General features: G+C 43.0%; 2 protein-coding genes and 1 non-coding gene across 4 annotated transcripts in view; 2 read left to right on the top strand and 1 right to left on the bottom strand.

The window, feature by feature from the left end:
- The window catches only part of Limd1 (LIM domain containing 1), a 54,942-nt gene extending 52,286 nt beyond the window's left edge, over positions 1 to 2,656 (top strand). For both annotated transcript variants that reach the window (XM_041677388.1, XM_041677387.1), the window contains one exon: positions 416 to 2,656. In XM_041677388.1, the coding sequence (XP_041533322.1) occupies positions 416 to 553 (138 nt within the window). In that variant the 3' untranslated portion in view covers positions 554 to 2,656. The remainder of the gene's footprint in view (positions 1 to 415) is intronic.
- Positions 2,657 to 7,043: 4,387 nt separating this feature from the next.
- On the bottom strand, positions 7,044 to 7,116 carry Trnar-acg. The gene has a single exon. It is a non-coding gene; the product is annotated as a tRNA-Arg (tRNA).
- A 289-nt stretch (positions 7,117 to 7,405) lies between these two features.
- Sacm1l (SAC1 like phosphatidylinositide phosphatase) overlaps positions 7,406 to 19,041 on the top strand; it is a 57,216-nt gene continuing 45,580 nt past the window's right edge. The window contains exon 1 of the mRNA XM_041677329.1: positions 7,406 to 7,571. Coding sequence (XP_041533263.1) covers positions 7,540 to 7,571 — 32 coding nt within the window. The 5' untranslated portion in view covers positions 7,406 to 7,539. The remainder of the gene's footprint in view (positions 7,572 to 19,041) is intronic.

Here is a 19,041-nt window from a genome sequence, read left to right as displayed (position 1 = left end):
ACCTGTAACTCCATCACTTAGGATGCTGGGACGGGAGGATCTAAAGTTCAAGGTCTTCCTTGACTACAGATGACACAGCAAGCCTGGACTACATGAGACACTATTAACTCAACAGAGGGGGGAGTGTGGGATTAGTTAACCAACCCATAAGATGCACAATGTTATTATTTCAACCTGTAGTCCATATAAAAACTATAAGATATTTTTCAGTCTTCGTTGTGTCTTCTGTCTTGGAAGCCTGGTGTGTATTTGTTGTGAAGCCACAGCTTAGTTCCAGTCAGTCCACTAGATGGCAGCACTGGATGGCCGCTGCCCACAGCTGTGAAGCATCCTTTACTGAGTTGAGTTGGTGGGCTGTGGTTTCGTGTTCCCTTGCGGTCTGTTTTCCTCTCATGACATTCTTGCCTCCTTGCAGGACTGTGGTCTAGAGCTCAATGATGAGGATGGACACCGCTGCTACCCGCTGGAGGACCACCTGTTCTGTCACTCCTGTCATGTCAAGAGGCTGGAGAAAGGACCCTCACCTGCGGCTGTCCACCAGCACCACTTCTAGCCAGAGACACAGTGGGGATGCAGGGCCAGAGCTGCCCAGGGAGGGTCTGGGGGTATTTCTGGGGCTTCCCCAGAGCTGGGGCACAGGAAGAGGAGGGACAGGGGTCAAGTTCCTGTGTGTGTGAAGGGTACCTTTCTTTCAACCACAGTAGTGTGCACTCCCCATCAAGTCTGTGTGTTTTTCCAGTGCTTTTCCCCATTGCTGTACCCTCACTAAACCACTCAGGAAGATGCTCTGCTTGCACGTGGCATATGACACAAGGTCGGGCCCGTGTAAACTGGACACATCCTACTCCCTGGAAATGGTTCGTGTTTTCTGGGGACAGGCTTTTGGATTGAGCACATTTCACAGTGTTGCTAGAAAGAGGCAGTGATGGGATGAGCAGCTTTGTATCCTTGGAGTTAGCTTGGTAAACCAGAGCCAAGCTTTGACATCCGGGAGGCTGGGTCTCCCCGGTGTGCCTCTGCCTTTCCTCCTACTTCTTAGGCAGCTGAGCTGTGGCAGAAGCCTGCCCTGTCTCACACAACCAGCTCTGAGAGAATTGGTGCAGGCACCAGCTCCTGTACACTTCTTGGTGCTGTGTTTACTTCCTCTAGTCTGACATTGCAGTTGCTGTCTTGAGGTGAGCCTCAGCCTCTCATGAGCTCCACATCCTGGAAGAGAGCTCCTTTTGAAAGGAGGGTTTCATGTGTGAGTTCTCAAAGCTAGCAACAGAGGGAGGGAGTGCCTGAGGATGTTCCTGAGCTTGTTTCAGGGTTCTCTCTCCTGCCCACTTCTCAGCACCTTCATACGGTTTGATGAAACCAATATAAGGTACACTGCTTTTTACTGTTTTTTTCCCCCTTCATTATTTCTCTCCACTTTTTTTTCCACACACAAAACATACCTCACAGATAGTTTTCACTAAATCATGGATCTAGGTGGAATCCGCCCATCACATTGGAGACTGTTGGTGTATCAGCAGTGGCTGATTTCCACTCTTTACTGCAGCTAAGCAGTATAGTTGCACAGCAAGGCCTTTCAAGACTAGATGCAGCTGAAATCAGCACTCCGGCCCCATGCGCCTCTACATGTTGGCTCCTGAGGTAGCCACGCGAAGAGGGAGACCACACACTGACAAAATGTTAAGACCACTCCTAGGCTAGATGTGTGGGCGCCTGTCCTTCCGCCATTTGGGAGACTGGTTTGTAAAGCAGGAGTTCAAGACTATCCTCAACATCGGAGGCCCTAGCCCCACTCGAAAAACTTTAAAGAGAAAAAATAAAAATCCACCCAGCACTGAAGAACATTATTAACCCTGCCTATCACTTCCTGCTGCCAGAGGTCAGTGTCTTCTTGGCAGTTCAAATGGGAGAAACTGGAAAACCAAAAACAAAATGGTTTTCCAGTTGTCCTTGTATCTTCAAGGAGTGCCCCACAACTTGTGGCAGGAAGGGCTGCAGTATCTCACATCTGCCAGTCAGGCTGGGCACCCAGCAGCTGGCGTGGGTGATGAAACACGGCCAGTGGAGCCCCGCCACAGGTGAATGTGGACTCTTGACTGGGCCCCAGCTCTAGACGTAGGCTGTTTCGATCCTGCTGGCCTCCGTTGCCTGTAAGAAGTTCAGAACTGGCGCGGGCGACCAGGACAATCTTTATTTTTTTTTTTATAAGGTTCATTCTATTGGTATCTTTTAGCCAGATGTTACTTCCTTGTTTCCTGTTCTAGAAATACCCCCTTTAAAACAAACAAACAAACAACAACAACAACAACAACAAAATTAGGAATATATGTGGCTAAGGAGATAGACCCTGAAGCCAGGCCCCTTTCTTCCCTTCAACTTATCTAGTTTGTCTTTGGCAAAGCTGGCAGGGGAAGGAAATGAGCCAGTTTATCTTTGCCATCCTTGAGGTGCTGGTTTTGAGTCAACATGATTGAAGAAAATTTCATTGGAATCAATGTCAGAAGTATAGGATATTTGTTGTCAAATTGAATAATCAGTTTAAAACTCTGTGATTGATTTTTTAAATGAAATTCCTGATTGAGGTGATACAGATGTATTTGCAAACACATTTTATATTACTGAAAAAGAACAATAAAGGAATTTACAGACTTTCTAGAAGCCCTAGGACTGTTTTCTCTAGGGGTCTTTTATTCGTTGTTTTTCTCCATCTCAGGTCCATGCACAGAAAACATGAAGAGATGTCCACTTATCTGGGATTTTAAATGTACTATAAATTTTGGCCACATAGAGCTGTAGGGGGATTATATTTATAAGCATGTAGGAAGAAAACACAGGAACTTGGGATACTCTGGCTTGAAAGTTAGAGAAATAGCTTTTTCAAGACTCCTGTACAATGCTTGTACTTTGGATAAAACTAAGGAGATGGAGACTGATCTCAGACCCAGGCTAGACTCTGCTCTCCCTTTTCTCATTCTGCCCTTAGGTTTCAGAAGAACCTTCAGCCCTGACTGACTTATTGGCTACCTGTTAACAGCATAACAGGACTTTCCATTCTCCTGGCTAGTGTCTAACTGAGCTTCCTCTCAGCTGAGTCCTGTGAGGATATAATGCTGAATCCAGGTGGTGGGCAGAAGGATCAAAACATTCAAAAGCATTCTGAACACCTTAAAATACTGCCATGGCTTAGTTTGCATGGCCTTCAGACACACAAAATACAAAACAAGATTGTTAAGAAGATTCAGAATCTACAGTCCTTTGCATGTATTAGATACTGTTCTGTAGTACCCTTTTCTCACTCAGTGAAAGTGCTGTCTACCAGATAGATTCCTTGCAAACAACACTGTTAGACTTGACTGCAAATTATGGTTGGTTGTACAATACACTTGTAAAAACCCTCAGGACTGAGCGGTGGTGGTATGCACCTTTAATCCCAGCACTCCGGAAGCAGAGGAAGGTGAATTTCTGTGAGTTTGAGGCCAGCCTGGTCTACAGAGTGAGTTCTAGGACAGCCAAGGCTACACAGAGAAACCCTGTCTCAACCAAAACAACAAAAACAACAAAACTGTCTTAGGAGGAGAGATAACTCAGTAAAGTGTTTTCATGAAGAGTTGAGGCCAATTCTCATAATTTGTTTAAGAATGTCAGATGCAGTGGTGTTCTCTCTAGTCCCAGTTCTGGGGAGACAATGACAAGCAGATATCTGGGGCTTGATGGCCTACTAGTCTAGCCCAGTTAGTGAGCCCCAGGCTGAAAGACCTTGTTTGAAAGGAGGTGGATACAGAGGTTGTCCTTTGGGTTCTACATGCATACATACATACCTGCACATACATGGAAACTGCCAGGGCTGGGAAGTGGTGGCTCATGCCTTTAATCCCAGCTGGGGAGGCAGAGACAGGTGGATCTCTGAGTTCGAGGCCAGCCTGGTGTACAGAGTGAGTTCCAGGACAGGCTCCAAACTACTCAGAGAAACCATGTCTTGAACCCCACCTCCTAAAAAAAGAAGAAAATATGCCAGAAAATCAGTTTCTTTTTTTTTGTATTTTTTTTTTTTTTGGCTAAGAATCAGTCCTAATTTTGTTTTCAGGTAGCCTCTGAAGTAACTTTGTAATGGAAAAAATTGTACTAAGTGATCCTTTGTTCCAAGTGTAAACAGGCACAGATATGGCCAGTCTCGCCAGAATGTATGATGAACATCTCACTGCAGAAGAGAAAATAAGGTGGACAGCAACTGACAAGACCACCTGAGGCTGATCGCTGACCTCACATGCATATGTACATATGTACACATGCACACCGAAAAATGCCTAATTCTGTATGAACTACTCTCCCGTCTTTCAGTCTCATGTCATGATCACAAAGGCCTTAATTTATAATCCTAGCTGGTAAAGAAAGGCCAGACTTTGAGTCTGTACCTGTTAGAGAGGCTGAGAAGGAACTCTGCAGGCCAGGGCAGTGGCTAATCAACTGGAAGCAGGATACAAACTAAATTCCCATTTTATTAAAAGAGGAAATGACCAGTGAGCCCAGAGCTGGTGAGTTGAGGGATAATCAGGGATAGAAATAAGGTGACATACTGAACAGCTGTGACCTCGGACCTCTGGGGGTTCACTCAGCTCTTGATTGGCTGGCTTTGGAATCAAGAGCTCATGACTTTAAGTTTAGTTTCTTTTTCTGGAAAAATAGGGTAACACTGTATGGGTCGACTTTGTTTGTTTGTTTGTTTTTCAAGACAGGGTTTCTCTGTGTGACCCTGGCTGTCCTGGAACTGGGTCTGTAGACCAGGCTGGCCTTGAACTCACAGAGATCCACCTGTGTCTGCCTCCCTAGTTCTGGGGCTAAAGAGATGCGCTACCACCTCCTAAATAAAATGCTTAGAGAAACACTGAGTGATTGATCAGTTTGACAGGTTTTAAGACTGAGAGACTTAGTTACATCAAAATGATCAAGATAAAGTATAAGCAGATTACGGTAAAAGTAATACAAGCACAAAACAATTTAAAAAGCACCTATATGTGAGTGAATATTATATGAGTGAAAATTAAGTTAAACAAGGATAAACTGGTAGAAAGACTGTAAACAACAAAAGAGCTACTATACTTTTGCAGGGTACCCAAGTTCTGTCCCAAGCACCTGCCTTGGTGGATGTCATCTGCCCAGCTCCAGGCGGATCTCATAACTCTAGTCTTCTGGAGCGCTTGCACTCAAGTGCATGTGCATGCATACACACATGTACAAAGTGGAAATTAATATTTTTAGAGGTCAAGTTTGTGAGGAAAAAATTGAATACACCAAGAGAAAATAATCATCAGGCCAAGAAATATAAGTAAAAAGGGAGTAGAGTTTTTCACTTATAACTGCAAAGAAACTACAATTTATAACTATATTTGTATGTTGATGCCCTATTTATTTATTTATAGACGGGGCCCCAAAATTAATACCCTTGTCTCTCCAATTGTAGTACTATAGGTATATGCCGCCACATAGGACCTGAATCTAATTTATATGTATGTAAAAATGTCTAATGTTTTTAGCATGTGTGCAAACATGCTGGTGACAGGAAGCATATTGATTTAGTTCTTCCACAAAGCGATTTGAAATTATCTACCAAAAACCTAAATGCTTAGGAAATGGACCTTTAAAATGTCTACCTGGCTACCCCAAATAGAACATCTTAAAGCAAGAACATTTGAGTCAGGTGTGGGTGCATGCTTGTAATCTCAACATTTGGGAGCGTGTAGAATCTAGAGTTCCAATTCCACCTTCCATAGCCAGGTAAAGGCCTGCTGTCTTATATAAGACAACCCCCCCAAACACACAAATGGAAGACATCCAAATAGTCTTTTCTTCATTTTCTTATCGTCTTTCCTCTTTCCTCCTTTTTTTTTTTTTTTGGTGGGGGGAAGATAGGTGGTGGAGGACATAGGGTTCTGTGTAACACCCCTGGCTGCCCTGGAACTAGCTCTGAACACCAGGCTGGCCTCAAATTCACAGAAATCGCCTGCCTCTGCCTTCTCAGCATTGGGATTAAAGGTGTTCGCTACCACGGTCCAGCCAGTGTCATTTTATAAGTGTCAAAACTGGCAACAACTCATATCTCCACGATAAAATTTATGCTTAAAATACCTAGTTTTCTTATGTAACATCTTCAAGGAATATTTAACGGTGACCTTAAATCTCACACACACACACACAAAATTAAGGACAAACCAAAGCAAAAACCACCATAAATTCATTATAAGCAAACAAAACCCCCACAATGTAGAAGCCGGGTTTGCTGTCTTGCTCTAGAAGCAGAGGCAGGCAGGTCTCATTTGAGTTCCGGACCAGCCTAGTCTACATCCAGGTCACTCAGCGCTGCAAGAGTGAGTCACACCCCTTGTCCCGGCTCTATTTCTGTCCCCAACAATTTCCTGTATTTGGCACATTTTAAATAAACTCCTGGGGTGTTAGGTTATGCTATCTAGGACATAATCATCGGATGACTAGTTAAACGAATAGGCTGCGCCCCTTTCGGTCACAACTATCTCTGGTCTCGCGTAAAATGAATCGTCATGCGCTCGCTTTTCAGGGTCTCTTACTGTGAAATCCCTTAAGTTTTAAGGTTTCCTTGTGGAATGGAGGCCAGGTTGTCTTGCATGCAGAACTAAGCCAAGGCTGCATGTAGCGTTCCCGGGTCCCCTGCCCCGCCATTGCGCTGCAGAACAGAAGCAGCGCCTTTCTGGCGTCAGTGCCGCCTTGTGTTCCACCTGCAGAGAGCCTTCGGCCACGCACGTCCCTGATTGCGAACCTCCACTCTCAGGAGTGTTTTCTTAACTGTACTGGTTTACAGACTCCTGAGGAGCTTTAAGAACGGGGGCGCTAGGAAATTTGCAAACCGTTTTAGACAACCCCAGGTTTCAAATATGGCAAATAAAAAGAAGAAAAAAAGTAGTATTTTGTGTAGCATTAAAATTTAAGATACTTGACTTTGATATTCTAACTAATCCTTTTTGAGGCGGCTTTGCTACATTCAACTATGTAGAGAGGGGGGGGAAAAAGGCACTTCACGAGCCAGCCAGGAGTCGAACCTAGAATCTTCTGATCCGTAGTCAGACGCGTTATCCATTGCGCCACTGGCCCAGTGCTGAAAGGCCTCTTTCCGCGATGGCTGATCTCCGATTACGCAGTTTCAACAGGGTTCCTGCCTGCAGTTCTCCCTTCTGGTCGGTTCGTTGAGCCGCTCTGCTCAGAGCAGCACAACCGGGACTCCGCCTCTCACCGCAGCGCGTTGCACCAATCTCCGGCGGCGACGTCACGACGTTCTTGCCTCGCTCCAATCCGTGCGTCGGAGGCGTGTCTCGGCGGTCCCGGCTGGCGCACTGGTTTGTCCGCCGCGGGCTTCCGTGCTCTCCCGAGAGGCGGTCCCGGGAGGGGGTGGGACCAGGCCGAGGCTCCTTGGGCTACCGCACCTAGAGAGCGGCCGCGCCGTAGCCGTAGCCGTAGCTGAGGTGGGGTCGGGCCCCGCTGCGGGTGGAGAGAAGAGGAAGGAGGCGCTGGTGCACCATGGCGGCGGCGGCCTACGAGCAGCTGAAGCTGTGAGTCCGGTGGGCTGCGGGCGCTGACAGGAAAGGGCTGCGGGGCGAGCGGGCGCCGCGGCCCGCATTGGCCAGGCCAGCGGGCTCGGCTCTCTTCGTCCGTCACGGCCGCAGCGTAGGCCCTGTGTCCCGCAGCCTCGCCCGCCGCTGGGCCTACTGTGGTGAGCCGAGCCGGGGCCCGCAGCTCTAGCGGAGGCTGTGGTCGGTGTGGCTGCTCGGAGAGGCCTTATTGACTGGACCTCCGGGAGTGCTTTGGCGTCCGCCGCCGGAGCAGACCTTGGTTTCTGACTTTCCGGGCCTGGGAGCCTCTAGGACGAGACCTTCTTAGGGTGCAGAAGAAATTCAGTGAGTCGTCCGAAGGGCCAGACAAATTTACTATGCTTTACAGTCTGCGTTGAGAGCTAGGGGCTTGCCTCTAGTTTGGCACAGTAAAACTGACTTTTTAGCAAAGCTAGGTGCTTTTGAGGTTTTGAGATCTAGCCGTTTGGTTGTTTAGAGTTGCAAAAATAGACATAAGCTCTTTGGCTCGTCCTGTGTGCGTGTGTGTGTTTGTGTTCTAAAGGAGGTGTTCCTTATGCTGTTACTCTCCGCACCTGCACTCTTTATTGGGCGAATATTTTCACCCTAATCGCTTTAATTATTTACCTCGAGATTGTTTGAAAGTCACGGACCATAGACTGGGAATGCCTTTAGTAGCAGAAACAAATACAACTTTTGGGAAGCTAAATTAGAATACCCTGTTACTTAGACATTGACATTCTAATTCGTTTGCAGAGAAACAAATGTAGTTTGGGTGCTCCTTATGAGTAACTGAAAAGTTCAGTATAAAATTAGGTGTGCAGAGTTAGGAGGGAGGCCATCTGTTCAACGCCTTGTGTGTTTTGAAAAGAGGTGATAATTGGTTTTTTGGTTCACCCTTTGTCCCTCTTCCACTTCCTACAGTTCTCTTTGAAAACCCCAGCTGCACCCCCAACCTCCCCCCCAATTTCTTCTTTTAACTATTTCTCCTTTGCACAGTGAGCAAATCACCTCACTGGTGACAGTTGAAGCAAAGTGTATTTGGTCTGTGTTGGGCCGGAGTCGCATGAACATTACTGGCAAATTAGGCTATTGTCCACCTGATAGTTGTTGAAGGGCTGAATATGATCCCATACTAGGTCTCAGGTGTGTTTAAGCTTGAAGCAGCTCCGCTTTAGGTTACAGGATGTTGTTGCATTTTCCTGCAGCTAAAGACTGAGGTGGATAACTTGAGAATTAGGAGAGTGATTTTTGAGTTGCCCAAGGCACTAAGTCTCCCCAGTTCAGACCTTAGTACAGGCAGACATCCTCTGTATTCATGAAAGAGAAGGAAAATTTATCATTTAGTGGTGGGAACAATGGTTTTGCATTGAAGTAGGAACTGAATTTGAGTTATGTATTGAAGCGGAAACTGAATCTGGGGCTAATGGAAGTCACTATCATTCTTTAGGTTTTGAATATTTCTATAAATGTGAAGATAGAACTTCGTTGCAAGTTTTTCTTGGGCAAAGGGTTTGTGAGTTAGAATCTGTTTTTACCCTTTCTTTGACCCTCCTACTTAAACTTTTAAATATGGCCCTTGAACAAAGAATATACTGTTTTAGAGGTATTTGTAGGTTGAATTAGTTGCTTACCTATCTAAGAATTGGTAGGCCATAGTAGCCACTTTTAAAAATTGCCTACAAAGCCCTATGAAAAGTTACTTTATTATAGATATACTACGGGTATATAACTTAACTAAATGTTGAAGTGTTTGAATATTAAATAATAACCTTTAGTACATTGCCATACATTTTCTTCAGTCCATCTCTGCCTTGTTAAAATATCTGCATTCCAGATATGTTTTGTTCATCTTCTAATTCTCAGCTTAGAATTTTCACTTCCATTTTATTGACCTACAAGATCAAGCCCACATTTCTTACCCACCTAAATTTTAATTTCTTTATGATCTTTTAACTTTATTTCCTGTAAGTCATGCTAAAGTTTGCTAATCCTCTTCTAGCTTCATGTTGGGTGGTTTTGGTTTGTTTTTTTCAGACAGGGTTTCTCTGTGTAGCTTTGGTGCCTGTTCTGGAACTAGCTCTGTAGACCAGGCTAGCCTCAAACTCACAGAGATCCACGTACCTCTGACTCCCCAGTGTTGGGATTAAAGACGTGTGCCACCATTGCCTGGCTCATGTTGGGTTTATTTTGATCTTTCTGCCAGAGTGCTTTCTTCATCCCTCCTGTCTCCATGCTGGTCAGCCACATTTGTAGTGAAGAAGGGAGAGCTCAGGAACAGACAATTAACTTCTTAAATGTTCTACTAGCTTTGCATCCTGGGCACATTATTCAGCCTCTGTGAATAACTTTTTTTCTGAAAATAGGAGTGTTTATATTTCATAATGTTGAAAAGTTTGTAGACAAAGTACTCAAAGTGTTTCCTAGATAACCTTCTCTGAGAATCTGGTTTCCCTTCATTGAGCTCCTTTATTATTTTTCAAGCCAAAAGTGAGGATTTATTGTCACAAGGTCTGGGCACCAAATATCCCCATGATTTATACATTCTGTTTACTCTTTTATAGACAAGAGGACTGAAAGATAGAATGACCAATCCAAAGTATTATTTGAGCCACTTTGTTTGTCATGTGAGATATAATAGTTATTTATATTTTGTTTATCCAACAAGGTTGAATGTATCTAAAACATGCTCAGTACCTTAATGTTGGTTTCTTCTCTAATTCTTTTCAATGCTTAGCATGAACCTTTGAGCATCGTCTATTCCACAAATCTCCAGAAACTGCTTCAAGAAGAGCAGAGTCTGGGATAATTTGGCTTGTGTTCTTCTGCAGCAGAGGCTTAAGTCCTTTCCTGTTTATCATCGTCAGTGCCTCTGCGAAGTCACAAGCTGACATATAGTTTGCTCTATTGAAGACTGTCACATGGTGTCCTGGTCACATAGGTCAAGTACTAAGCCGTGCAGAGTCAACCTTGAAGCACAGTTGGCCAAGAGTCCAGTGATCTTTCCATTCCATTGCATTATTCAAATGACTCTTTCTTATCAGATGTTCTCTTTAGTCTGTGGGTAGCCAGATGTAAAACTGAGTTCCTGGTAAGAGAAAATAGTTGACGTATGCGTATGTGTTTTTCATATAGAAAACAGAATCTTTTTTTCTTTTTCATTTTGGTTTTCTGAGGCAGGGTTTCTCTGTGTAACAGTCTGACTGTCCTGTAGCTCACTCTGTAGGCCTTAAACTCACTGAGATCTGCTTGTCTCTGCCTCCCAAGTGTTGGGATTAAAAGCATGTAGTACCACTGCCTGGCTGATGTTTTAAAAGACAGAGTCCTACTATATAGCCCAGGCTGGCCTTGAATTCATGATTGTCCTGCCTCACCATTCCCAGTGCTACAATTATAGATATTGGTGAACATGCCTCACTTTTTAGGCTTCTCACATAAGCATGAATAATGTCAGACACAGTAAATCTGAAATTACAAAAATAGAAAAATGCATTATTAGATAATATTAAAGCCACCCTGCACCACCCTTCTTCTCTTTAAATGTCAGCCAACATAAAACCTAGGACAGGCAGAGAATACTTTTAGGTGTATCTAGCTTTTTGTAGGCAGAGCCTTCTCATTTATTTCCTGGCCACTCAGACTCAAATAATCACACAGAAATTATATTAAATACAACAGTGTTTGGCCAATGATTCAGGCATATTTCTAGCTAGCTCTTACATCTTGAACTAGCCCGTTTCTACTAATCCTTGTATTGCCAAGAGGCTGTGGCTTACCAGGTGAGGTTTTGGCTGGAGACTTTCTCCTTCGGCAGCTACATTGTGACTCTACTCTCTCTATATTTATCTCTTCCAACTTGGCTATATTCTACTAAGCCATTGGCCCAAACAGCTTCTTTATTAAGCAATGGTAATAAAACATATTCACAGCATACAAAAAGGAATCTGACATCATTTTGACATTGTAAAATGACTTTATCATCTACAGCATACACTGTTGAGAACTGTGCTGTTAAGCTGCAAATACATAAATAAATAAAAGCATTACACACACACACACACACACACACACACACACACCCGCCCAGTTGCTTTTAAACAAAAAATATGCTGGGTAAGTTTAGGATTGTGTATCAGGTTGCTTTCATAGCTGTTCTCAGCCACATGTAGTTCACATGGTGGACATATCTGTTAGATACTGAAGCAGGTGGTAGTTTGCTTCTGAAAAAAAAATACCCTATCCTGAGCTGGAGAGATGGTTCATGGTTAAGAGCACTTGCTGTTTTTTCAGAGGACCCGAGTTTTTTCCCATCACCCCCATAGGGTGGTTTACAACTGCCTTTGTCTCCAGTTCCAAGGAATTCAAAACTGCCTTCTGGGCTCCACCTGCACCTTCATTCTCATATTCTCTCTCTCTCTCTCTCTCTCTCTCTCTCTCTCTCTCTCTCACACACACACACACACACACACACAATTGAATAATAATAAAACAAATCTTTTGAAAAGAAGTATCCATACCTTTAGGGGAAAGAAATACTATTTCCTCGGGAACTCACCTTTCTTAAACATTGTCACAGCTATGCGTTAAAAGAATGTGAAGAAGCCCAGAGAGCAGATGCCACCCAAGCTCACTGCAGTGCACACTCAGTATTCACACAGCTTTGCGTGGAGGGAAGGGTGTGGCTCAGTTGTAGTTTTCTTTATGAAATTAGGCGTGGATGATAAACGTTTGTGTCCAGCGGAGGCTTTGGAAGGTCATAATAGAGAATCCTGCTTGAGAAAGGTTCTCTTGAGTCCAGATTGGTTTTGAACTCAAGGATTACTTGAATTCCTTTCTCGTCTTTCTGCTTCTATCTCAAAGGTGCTAGGATTACTGGTGCACTACTATACTGGCTACCATAGTGGGCTTGAGGAGTTAAGATCTGGTTTGGAGGAGTCTGGTTGTTAGTGGGTTTATAGTCTTGTTTTGTTGGGTCACAGTTGTACCTATCTTGGGATACATGTGAGCCGTAGACCTGATAGGTTCTTTATTTTAGTTACCATGGAGTCTATGCTGTGCATTTTGTAGTTGAGAGTGCAGTATAACCTGCTTCTGGGTTAAGTTTGAAAACTTCCTGGCAGAATGTGGCTTCCATGATACTTGTTAAAATTAAATTTCTCGTCAGACAACATATTTTTCTCTCTTCTTAAATCAGTTTTCAAATTTGACCTGTCAGAAATTAGGGCACCAAAAGGTAGGGAGATCGATAGAGGAAGGAAAGAAGGGGAAAACGGAGTAGACCTGAAGAGTAGCGTCAGACCTGAAGCCCACTGTTAGCTTTGCCCTAGGTGTCCTAGACATCTACCTTAATCCACACAGTTTAATTTCTGAGAATATGTATTAAATGACCATTGTTATATTACTAGTAACATTTTCTTGCCTAGGATAAAAGAAAATGATGTTTTAAATTGTTTACTCTGTCACTAAGCCAGTGAAAGCATCAGTGGGCTAAAGCCAGTACCTTTGTCTACAGAGTGTGGCCACTGGTGAGGATGTCGAAGCAAACGGCAACAATTGCATCACGGAATATTTGTTTATTTTTGACTATAAGTACTTGATTTAAAAAAATCTCATCAGCTTTTGAAATGATGCCTAAGGAACATAAAATTTGCTATATAAGCGGCTATCTTTAGTTAATGAGTGGTGGGGAATGAGCAGGGGGAAAGGGCACAGGAAGAGCAAATGACGCTGTGCTTCTGTGTCTAGCAGGATCCTAAGTCATAGTTACTGCCCTTGGAAATATCAGCCGACAGCTTTGTTCATGTTTTTAATCCAAGCCTAGAATACCATTTTTAATTAAGCAAACTTTTATTGATAAATTTTGCCTGATGAAAACCCAATACCAATGAAAGAAATTATAGCACTGAAACGTACCTTCCTCTCATACAGAATACATTACTGTTCATCCTCTAGTTTTTGTTGTATCTACGCTTTCTTCCATGCAAATTAGTATGAGTTTTCAATACCAGAATTCTAATTTTATTTTTGAGACAGGATCTCACTGTGTAGCCGTGGCTGGTCTGGCACTCACTATGTAGATCAGGCTGGCCTCAAACTCACAGAGATCCTCCTGCCTCTGCCTTCTGTGTGCTGGGATTAAAGGCGTGTGCCATCAAACTGGGTCTGACCTTACTTGATTTAAACCAGGTAGATTTTGTGTTCAAAATCTGAAAAATGTGTTTGTTTATAAATGTGGAAGAAATAAGAGAGAACATTATAATTGTATTATCAGAATAGTGATTGGGCAGAATCTGCAACTTAGGTTCTAGCAGCATCTCTCTGAGAGTTAAGACCAAGGGCTCTTGTGCTAGAACTCCGCCTTAATCATCATTTGATCTCTGACATTATATTGAATAATCATTGCTGTATTACTAATGATAAGAAAATGCCACTTGGGACAATTTGGGGGTGCCTAATGTTGGCAACAGTAGGGCAGCACAGTAGGGTGAGGTGTTTCTTATTAATCTCACCAAGTGACTCCAACAACCACAGAAGGGGCATTTGTGCCAGCCACAGACCTTTATCTCGGCCACTATCCAGTGTACATGGATCACAACAGAAGCCCTCTGCTAGTTACTAAAGAAGTGCTGCCCTCTCCAGCATGGCTGGTGCTGCACTCTCGGTAGCCAGAGCAAACAGCTTTAGACCTTCTGTAGCTTCCCTAAAATGTCCATGAAGTGTTCAAAATGGTCAGTGTTTTTCTTTTTTTCCTTTTTTTTTTCCTTTGCTCAAGACAGAGCAGCAAGTGAGAGTTTCTGAGCTGGCAATTAGAAAGTCAGATTATCGTGTTCCCCCAGCACCTTTGCTTATTTACAGGAAGGTGTGCTTAGATAAGAATTTAAAGAACTTACCATCAACAGTGAGTGTAAGAGACTGTGCTTTAACTATACTTAACATATCTGTAATGTTTAGGGAGAGGTTTCCTAACCTTCATCTGTCTACTTGTGGGCACATTCTGGCCAAGAGTTAAGGTGAATGTTACTTGGTTCTGCTGGAAAGATATTGGTGTCCTATTGTTGTCAAATTACAATAAGCTACAAATTTCTTGGTTAGTTTTCTTTTGGTCAAATTGACAGAAGCTGGTGTTGTGGGAATTCTTTCAGCCGATAGCCTTTGATACCAGCCCATTTTGGGCATGGTCTGAGGAGGTACTATAATCGCAGATGAAAAGCGTGCATGGCCCTTTTTTTCTGCTGAATTCAGTTCCCAGCTTCCAGCACACACAGAGAACTGTGGATCACGCTATTCTTACTGTGAATTTTGTCCCCAAATAAATATACTCTATTCTGAGCTATTGTGGAACTCTTTAGTACCCCTACAACTAGAGTCATTGGGAAAGTGGAAATTCAATTCAGAAAATGCTTCCATCAGAATTTCTTGTAGGTAAGCCTGTGGGGCATTTTTTGATTAATAATTGATGTGGGAGACCCAGTCCACTGGTCTGTGCTACCCCCGGGCAGGTGGTCCTGAGTAGTATATGAAAGCAGGCTGAGCAAGCCAGTAAGTAGCATTCCTCCATGGTGTCTCTTTTAGTTCCTACCTCGAGGTTCCTTCCTTGACTTCCTCTCTAAGTTGCTTTTGGATATGTTGTTTTATCACAGCAGTAGAAAGCAAACATTGCATATTATCTCATAACTAAGGTTTAACAGCTGTGTTTAGGACTAAAGGCTAAAGGAAGAATTCATTTCTTTTTTTTGGAGGGGGGGGGTTTCGAGACAGGGTTTCTCTGTAACTTTGGAGCCTGTCCCGGAACTAGCTCTTGTAGACCAGGCTGGCCTCGAACTCCCAGAGATCCACCTGCCTCTGCCCCCCCCCCCCCCCCCCCCCCCAGTGCTGGGATTAAAGGCGTGCGCCACCACCGCCTGGCTAAGAATTCATTTTCAAATTCATTTATATTGGTGTCTCTTGTCTCTCTACTTGTGGTAGAGGAGCCGATGTCATCATTTTCTTCGGGCTGTTAGCTTCTCAAGGCCCCTCTCCTGTCCTTGTGCTGCAGCCCCTATACCTTAGGAGCCATCAGTAACTGGCTAAGCCATTTTCAGGATGAAACTCTTCTCTCTGCCACTTTTCTGACTAACAAGATCATATTGGGTCTAACCCTACCATCTGAGACTTGCATCCCCCTTTTATTTTTATTTTTTATTTTTTGGTTTTTTGAGATATTTTTCTGTGAGAAATCCACCTGCCTCTGCCTCTCCAGTTGCTGGGATTAAAGGTGTGTGTCAACTACCACCCCTTATCTTCTTTTAAGAACAGTCTATAAGTAAACTCAATTCCTTCTTTGCGACAGTGCCTACATAATCAGTAAGTAAGAATTTTAGGGTAAGCTCTTTAGAATTCTGCCTACCACAGTTACCTCTATAAATAATTTTCCATAAAGCTATCATTTGTTCATCACATTGTTGTCTGTGGATTAACTGTCCAAACTTTTAGTTGTAAATATGGCTGCCAGAAGTAGCAGAGTATTATCCACATCTCCTGACTGTTGTGGGAACTCATTCAGCCAATAACCATTAAGATACCGGCCCACTTTGGGTGTGGTCTCATGTACTATAGGTGCAGATGAAAAGCAAAGCGTGCATGGCCCCTTTTTCCTCCTGGATTCAGTTCCCAACTCCAGCCCAGTGCACACAGAAGACTGTGGATTGCTACCCTTACTGTGAGTTTATCCCCAAATAATAAACCTTTGCTATACTCCATTCTGGGCTATTGTGGAACTCTTTGATACTACTACAGTTTGGCACCCACATGGCCTGAACCCACACCACTGCCCTCCTCCTCCTGCCCTACGAAGCTGAGCTACTCCTCCAGCAACTCCACGACTTGGCAGCTTCCTGCCAGCCCGTGCCCACATGGCTCGGTTTAAGTACCTGCCTACTGTGCAGCTTTACCACATGTTTGAGCTACTGCCACCCGTGGCTTCCTGCCACATCTGACCACCCAACTTCCCAGAATGGATCTTTAAACTTCCTGTTTCACTGAAAAGTCTGCCACATATGGGCGTGTAGGCTGCAGATGGATGTCCCAGCATTACAAAAAAACTTTTGGTGACTGTCTAGGCAACAAGATGTCTCTGTCGTTTCTAAAACTTTGGAAGTTGCTTACAGTGTACTTTCTGTTTACTTAGGTAGTATTATATCCTTCTGGGGTCTTTGATGGAGTTGAAGTCTAGATAGTTATAGTGTTACTTAGTTATGATAAAAGATAAATTAGATACGAAACGTTAAACTCACAAAGATAAGATAGATGATAGAATATTTCTTTAATTTTTGCCTAATACAAATAGACTAAATATTATAACAATGATTCTTGATAACTGTTTTATATATGTAATTTTATTATGTTAAAGTTAAGAATTCTTTTTAATTAGACAGAAAAGAGAAGATGATATTGGATGTCCTTCTGTATATGTGTTGCTTTTATTGGTTGATGAATAAAGCTGTTTTGGCCAGTGACTTAGCAGAGTAAAGCCAGGCAGGAAATCCGAACAGATATATATATATATATATATATATATATATATATATATATATATATATATATATTAGGTAGAGCCAAGTAGATGCCAGCCAGCTGCTGAAGAAACAAGACATGTAGAAAGTGAGGTAAGCCATGGCCATGTGATAATACATAGACTAATAGAAATGGGTTAAGATGTAAGAGCTAGCTAGAAATACACCTGAGTCTTAGGCCAAACACAGTGTTGTTAGTAATATAGTTTCTGTGCATTTATTCTGGTCTAGGTGACTGGGAAATTACAGTGTGGTCTGTATACACCTTCTAAAGCCATCTCCATTCTGCCTTATTAGGATTAGGGGCCTTTTACTTTTCATATACTCATAGCTTTATAAATAAACAGAATTTTTAAGCAGCTAATTTTTTAAAAAACATTTAGTGATTGTGTGAGTGTACATGCATGCCATGGTGAGCCTATGAAGGCTGAAGGACAGCTTTTGAGAGGTGATTCTCTTCTTCCACCATGCCAGTCCCAGTCTTAGTTAGGGTTTCTATGGCTGTGAAGAGACACCATGACCACAGCAACTCTTATAAAGAAAAACATTTAATTGAGGTGGCGGCTTACAGTTTCAGAGGCGCAGTCCATTGTCATCATGGCAAGAACGTGGCAGCCTGAAGGCAGACGTGGTGCTGGCTATATCTTGATCAGAAGGCAATAGGAAGGTGACCTAAGTGTCACACTGAGTGAAGGTTGAGCCAAGGAGACCTTAGAACCTACCCGACAAATGACACAGCCCTTCCAACAAGGCCACACTTACTCAAACTCGGCTACACGTCCTCATAGTGCCTCTCCCTATGGGATTCTGGGCTGTTACATTCAGACCACCACAGAGTCTTGTTTGTGCTTCAGTACTTCTTTGGGGTTTTTTTTAATTTCTTTTTATTGAAAATATTCATTAAATATTGACGTCTAGTTCATGTTGAGACTTTTAGACCATCACTGCCTGGGTTAAGATACAGAATGCACCCACCACCCCAGGAAGTTTTCTTGTGCACACAGTCTTCATTTTCCTCTTTCTTCAGCACAAGTTAAACACACATGGACTGTCCTGGTTGGACTTGACCATGCCACTCTGGGTAGTCACTCAGTAGATAGGAACACAGTGACTGTTTGTTCAAGATTGTTCATGGCACCTTCATTACTAATATCCCAAAGCCAAAAACCAGCCCAGATACCTATCAAAAGGGAATGAAGAGATGGTGATGTGCCCATTCGGTGAAATAGATCTGGTGGTAAAAGGGAACAAAGCCCCAAATACTGACATTTTGTTTTCTTTGTTGTATAGTATTTTGCTTGATATTCATTCTCTTAGAATATTCCCTAAAATGAATATTAACAGTTTAGTAACTAATAACCCACAAATAGATGTTAGTTGTATTTGAATGATCAAGGATTGGCTATTTCTCAGAAAACTGACAGTCAGAAATAGTAAGTATACAATATATTCTGCTATGAAACACATCTCTGTAACACTAGATAGCTTACTTACTAGGTAAATAGAAAATTAATGTCAGTAGATGGCTGTGTAAGATTTTTCATTGACAAAGTGTGGCAGAGTCATGGGAGGGAAGAGGAGGAAAAGGCCCGAGATTGCTCTCACACACAAACCTGGAGTCTGGTGAATCAACAGTACAGACTGGGTGGGGCGGGGACTCTGCCTATGGTGACCCTAGAGTGACTTTGTGAGGTAAGGCTCGCCCACTATTTTACATTTCCTGAGTTAGCCCTTAATTATGCTGAGTTGGCAGATCAATCCAGTTAATCTCTTGAGAAACTGTTTTTGTTTTGTTTTGTTATATTCATTTGTTAGACTTTGGGTACAAAATTGTGTATCAAAATGGGTTCTCATTTTTTGTCCCTATTTTATTGTTGTCTTTTTTATAAAATGAAGGGTTT

The sequence above is a fragment of the Microtus oregoni genome, unplaced genomic scaffold (genome assembly GCF_018167655.1).
Source record: "Microtus oregoni isolate MIOR12 unplaced genomic scaffold, Mior012 000028F_ref0000031, whole genome shotgun sequence".
Classification (NCBI taxonomy): Eukaryota; Metazoa; Chordata; class Mammalia; order Rodentia; family Cricetidae; genus Microtus; species Microtus oregoni.
Note: the sequence above shows the minus strand (reverse complement) of the source record. Positions and strands in the feature narration are given on the sequence as shown.